The sequence below is a fragment of the Bidens hawaiensis genome, unplaced genomic scaffold (genome assembly GCF_021521415.1).
Source record: "Bidens hawaiensis isolate Kalapana, Puna unplaced genomic scaffold, B.hawaiensis_p1.1 tig00015978_1, whole genome shotgun sequence".
Classification (NCBI taxonomy): Eukaryota; Viridiplantae; Streptophyta; class Magnoliopsida; order Asterales; family Asteraceae; genus Bidens; species Bidens hawaiensis.
The window spans coordinates 352,140-358,257 of NW_027492440.1; the positions used below are offsets into that span (position 1 = coordinate 352,140).

At 34.5% G+C, this 6,118-nt stretch overlaps 1 protein-coding gene across 1 annotated transcript; it reads left to right on the forward strand.

Moving 5' to 3' along the window:
* The first annotated feature begins 432 nt into the window (after window positions 1–432).
* Window positions 433–4,141, forward strand: LOC143550256 (probably inactive leucine-rich repeat receptor-like protein kinase At3g28040). The gene is made up of 2 exons (XM_077040942.1): window positions 433–2,107; window positions 2,462–4,141. Exons 1-2 carry the CDS (start codon window positions 576–578, stop codon window positions 3,951–3,953), a joined length of 3,024 nt encoding a protein of 1,007 aa, XP_076897057.1. The 5' UTR covers window positions 433–575; the 3' UTR covers window positions 3,954–4,141.
* The last annotated feature ends 1,977 nt before the right edge of the window (window positions 4,142–6,118 follow it).

The window sequence follows — 6,118 nt, forward strand, 5'->3', positions numbered from 1 at the left end:
TTATCTATATATATGTGTCATGTGTGTGTGCAATATATTTTTCCATATACGTTATGCAATTATTTGTTTTATTTGTAACTTTTAATTTGAATGCAATTATTTGTTTTATTTATAACTTTTAATTTGGATCATCATGTGTTTTACACGAACTCTAAGGTTAGTACTTCCATATATATAGTTGATACACGAAACAAGAAAGTATACTAAATTTATTCACCTCTCTCACTGAAATAGCGACAAAATAATATCTTATATTTTCAAGCAAGTGCAGATATACCAAAAATTACTATCTTCATGATTCCTTGGTATAATAATGGAGTGGTGGGCCTTAGGAATTTAAAACACCATCGTAGTAATACTACTGTATTAGTCATCAGGGTTAACGACAGGAAGTAACAGGCATCCAAGGAACCCGTGAAACACAGACTGGATTTTCTGCGACCACAATATCCTAGTTGCATCTTTTTCCGTGTTTCTTGACTTCATATGAACCAAAACATTCTTTCATAATCACATTCATTCGCTAATTGGTAAGCCGTATGTTTCCCATTTCAGTAAATAGTGTCTAGAGAGAGATGGGTGTTCTTGGTCTTTGCATCTTTGCATTCTTGTTAGCTGCTTCATACACCGTCAATGCCGATGAATCACTCGATCTAAACGATGAGATTTTAGGTCTGATAGTGTTTAAATCATCTATTACTGACCCATCTTCATATTTATCCTCATGGAGTCAAGATGATGAAACACCATGTTCTTGGAAGTACATAACATGCAATCCGGTTACCCGAAGTGTCACCGAAATCTCACTCGACGGGCTAAATCTTTCCGGAAAGATTGGGAGAGGGCTCGAGAAGTTGCAGAACTTGAAGGTACTTTCACTTGCTAGTAATAACTTCACTGGAGACATCAACCCTGAGCTGTCACTTCTTACCAATCTTGAACAACTTAATCTTAGTAGAAACAGTTTTTCGGGTAGGATCCCGGGATCTTTAATAAACTCCGGAACTATGAAGTTTCTTGATTTATCAAAAAACATGTTATCCGGACCGGTTCCTGAAGCGTTTTTCAAGAAATGTTTATCTCTTAGATCACTTTCTTTATCTAGAAATAATCTTGAAGGACCAATCCCTAGCTCACTTTCAAATTGCACAACCTTAAATCATCTTGATCTTTCCAAAAATCGTTTTTCAGGTAATCCAGTGTTTGAATCCGGTATCTGGAAATTGCTCTGGATCAGAACACTGGATCTTTCCCACAATTCGCTTTCGGGAGCCGTACCCAATGGTGTGTTTGCTTTACATGATCTGAAAGAATTAGCTTTAAATGGAAATCACTTTTCTGGATCTTTGCCTTCTGATTTAGGTTTGTGTCCACATCTAAAAACCCTAGATTTAAGCAATAATATGTTTATAGACACAGTTCCTGAATCTTTTCATGCACTTTTGTCTCTAAGTTATCTGAATCTAGCCAATAATAAGTTGACTGGTGAGTTCCCTCAGTGGATCGGAAGCTTAACTAGCTTGAAATATTTGGATTTTTCCGGTAACGGTTTGACTGGAATGTTACCGGAATCTATAGGTGGATTAACATCATTGAAATACCTACGCCTTTCTGATAATAATTTAAGTGGCAATATTCCAATGTCATTAGATTTCTCTACTAAACTATCGGTGATTTCATTAAGAGGGAATAAGTTCAATGGTAGCATTCCAGATATTATATTCGAGCTTGGGTTTGAGCAAATTGATCTTTCTGGGAACGAACTCACAGGTTCAATCCCTCCGGGCTCAAGTAAGCTTTTCGAGTATCTTGAGTCACTAGATCTTTCCAACAACCGTCTCACGGGTGATATCCCTGCTGAAATTGGGCTTAATTCTAAGTTAAGGTACTTGAACTTGTCATGGAATGATTTTCAGACAAGAATGCCCCCAGAGTTAGGATACTTTCAGAATCTAACAGTGTTGGATTTAAGAAATGGCGCTTTTCATGGTTCCATACCGAACGATCTTTGTGATTCAGGTAGCCTTGGAATCCTTCAGCTTGATGGGAATTCTTTTACTGGATCAATACCTGATGAGATTGGAAATTGTTCTTCCCTCTACTTGTTGTAAGTCTTTTTAACACCACTAATGAATCTATTTACACACTTTTTTCACGGAAAATAAACAAAAATAAGTTTGTTTTTATTGATTGTAACACGTTTAAATATCAACCTAGGGAGATAACTCAATAATAAGCATTTCAGTCTTTCTAATAAAGTTAAAATTGTAATTTTATTGAACTTAAATTACGAATCTTAAAATAAATATTATTTGTTACTTGGTTTATTTGGGTGGTAGTTAATTCATATTTTGTGAAAGCAAAAACCAACTTTTAATTTGGTTCGGTTTTGATTAGTTTTGGCTCAATTCGGTTTACGGTTTTCTTCAAATGTAATTCCAAATGTGCTGTATGAATCCAGGAGCATGTCTCACAACAATTTGAATGGCACAATCCCAAGATCAATGTCACAACTAAAAAACCTAAAGATCTTAAAGCTAGAATACAACCAACTCTCTGGAGAGATCCCACCTGAACTCAGCGAACTCGAAAACCTTCTTGCCGTAAACGTGTCTCACAACAGGCTACAAGGAAGACTCCCTTCTGGTGGCATATTTCAAAGCTTAGAACCAAGTTCCTTGGAGGGCAATTTGGGTATTTGCTCACCTTTGCTTAAAGGACCATGCAAGTTGAATGTACCAAAGCCTCTAGTTCTTAATCCGTTTGCATATGGAAACCAACATGGAAGACATGGAGGAGATGAAGATAGTGATGAAGCTTCAAATGGTTTCAAACATCATCGTTTTCTAAGCGTCTCCGCCATTGTTGCTATTCTAGCAGCTTTGATGATCTCCATAGGAGTCTTGGTAGTAAGCTTGCTAAACATCTCAGCTAGGAGACGACTTGCTTTTGTTGATAACGTGCTCGAGAGTTGTTCAAGTTCTTCAAGATCAGGCGCGAGTTTATCAATGGGGAAACTTGTTTGGTTTGATCCAAAAATGAACCCCCCTAATAACATTTGCATGGAAAATCTTGAATCTTTTTTGAGAAAGGATAATGAAATCGGTTGTGGGGTGTTTGGGACTGTCTATAAAGCTTCAATTGCTGAAGGAAATGGTGATATTGTAGCGATCAAGAATCTTGTAGTGTCGAATATGATTCAGTATCCTGAAGATTTCGATAGGGAGGTTCGTGTTTTAGGAAAGTTAAGACACCAGAATCTTGTATCTATTAAAGGGTACTTCTGGACTCCAAAATTGCAGCTTTTAGTGACTGATTATGTACCAAATGGTAGCTTACACACCAAACTCCATGAAAGATCACCTTCAAGTCCACCTCTTTCATGGCCTAATCGGTTCAAGATTCTTCTAGGAACCGCAAAAGGACTCTCTCATTTACACCATTCGTTTTGTCCACCAATTATTCACTACAACATCAAACCGAATAACATTCTTCTGGACCACAATTTAAGCCCCAAGATTTCAGATTTTGGGTTGACACGGCTGTTATCAAAACTAGACAAACATGTCATGAGCAACCGGTTTCAAAGCGCGCTAGGTTATGTGGCTCCGGAGATGACATGCCAGAGCTTGCGGGTGAATGAGAAGTGTGATGTTTATGGGTTTGGGGTTTTGATTTTGGAGATTGTGACCGGCAGGCGACCGATCGAGTATGGGGAGGATAATGTGTTGATACTTAATGAACAAGTGAAGATTATGTTGGAAGAGGGTAATGTATTGGAGTGTGTTGATAAGAGTATGGGAGAGTATCCGGAAGAAGAAGTGTTACCTGTTCTTAAATTGGCTTTGGTGTGTACTTCTCAGATACCTTCAAGCAGGCCATCAATGGCAGAAGTTGTCCAGATATTACAGGTTATCAAGACGCCAGTTCCTCGTAGGATGGAATCATATTAGTATGGTAACTTGGTTTGCTTATTTGTTGTGTACTTTGACGTTTTTTTTACTCTTGTATGGATGATTTCAAGCAATTTACATAATAACAAAATTAACGGGAAGGCGAATAGATGAATTTTCGGTGGGGAAGATGGGTAAGTCATGAAACGAGGCGAATCATAAAGGCAACTAATAGTCTAATTTAACCAAAAAAAAGTATTATGTATCTAGTAAATAATTATTTATTCATCACCACCACCTGTTACAATTAGATGACCTCACTTAGAATTTGCAATATTAAGGAAAACTGATTTCGGTCTAAAATAAATTAAGTTTGATGTTCAACTAACCATACTAATTTTAATCACATTTTATCTATATAATATTTACACTAGCTTTAGGATCAGTGTATTACCGGTATTTGTCAATGTGTAAACTGTAACTTTGAAAATTTTATCTGAATATATATAAGTTATTAAAATGGTAAAAGTTTGACTTATTATTAGTTTATTTTAGTAAAGTTTAAAGCAAGATTTAAATATTTTTAAAACTCTATGGGTTCAAATGAAAATGTAAAATTAAGTTTTCATCTTCATTACGTCTTCCTTTTCTTCCGACGCAAAATCCTGCACGGAGAGCAATTAGCATCAAATTATAAACCGAAATAATTAACAAATTGATTATATCATTTAGTTTGAAACTGCTACTCGAGTAATTCCCCATAATTATTGAAATTTAATTCAAGTTTTCTTTAAACTCCTCATAAATCGATCGGAAATTTCAGGGTTGTCAAAATGGTTTACGTGGTGTTCATAAGCTATAAATACATAAGCCACTCGTTTCGAAATACACCTCGCTCTCCTGCTCACACCTTAATTTAGCCTTATTCACGAATTTGGAACATGATAGTAAAGAAGACCAGGCTTTGTTTGTCTGTCGATCTTATTTCGTCTGGATTGCTTTTAATTTTTACACTAAAGACGGACTAATTGACTTATGAGATATTTATTTATATTCTAAAATTAAGGTCTTGTTATTATTCTTATTTTAATCTACGTCAATTTTTAACAAACAAACAAACAGGTTATATAAAATTATTATATAAATTAAAATATTATTCAATCACTTTTTGGAATTTCTGAATGAAAGATCAATTTCAAGTTTCAAGTTTCAAGTTTCAACACAAATAAATTAGTTTTGTTTTATTTATTTATTTCCTATCAGTTTCATCAGTTTTAGGTAAAGATATTTTTTTATAAATATTAATAAGAGTTCAAATAAGTATTTTTAAGAGTTTTGATCAAGTGATACTACCTAAAGATAATTTGTGCAAACTGTTTCGAAATACATAAGTATTGTCACTTGGATCCGTTACTATTTCAACATTATTGTTTGACTGCTACCCCATTATAAATATTTTTGGTAGTTAATAATAATAATAATAATAATAATAATAATAATAATAATAATAAAACCATTAGATAACCTTACTTCTCATAGGCATTATTCGCTTCTTTAGGAACGTCAAAATGGAATAAAAATTTAAACCGCAAAATAATTGAAGGCCTTTCCATGCAGTCACTTCTCGCTTAAGGATTTCCTCTTGCTTTTTTGCTTTTCCCCTTCACGTAGACGACCTACTTAAAAATTTTGGTGTGGACCTTCTAGCAACTTATCAGGTGAGTAATTATATCCTTTTTTTATATTGTTTTGGGGGTATTATGCGTACTAGAAACTATTATTATATTATTATTTCATTCGAACACAATTCCCTTATTTTGCGTGGTTGTGATATTGCTCGATTAATTGTTGATTGTTATATGAATTACGTTTTACTGCTTTAATGGCTGGTTGGTATCTCATCTTCATAGTATGGTCATACACCATCCGACTAGACATGTTCGAATCTAGTGGCATGTTCGAAAAAACACAATTGTTTACCTTTACTTTATGTTTTTTATTGGTTGCGAATTTGTCCGAGTAGACATGTCTGTAATCTAGTGGCATGTGAAAGGACACATCTATTTGTTTATGTTAATTGATGATATTCACTAACGCAAGAATTGCTTCAATTCTCATTATTATTATTATTATTTTATTTAAAACTAAACTGTGGTTACTCGCTGAACATGTGTTGTTGACAAATTATTTTTTACGCATAATGCAGGTTGTAAGAATTAAAGTGG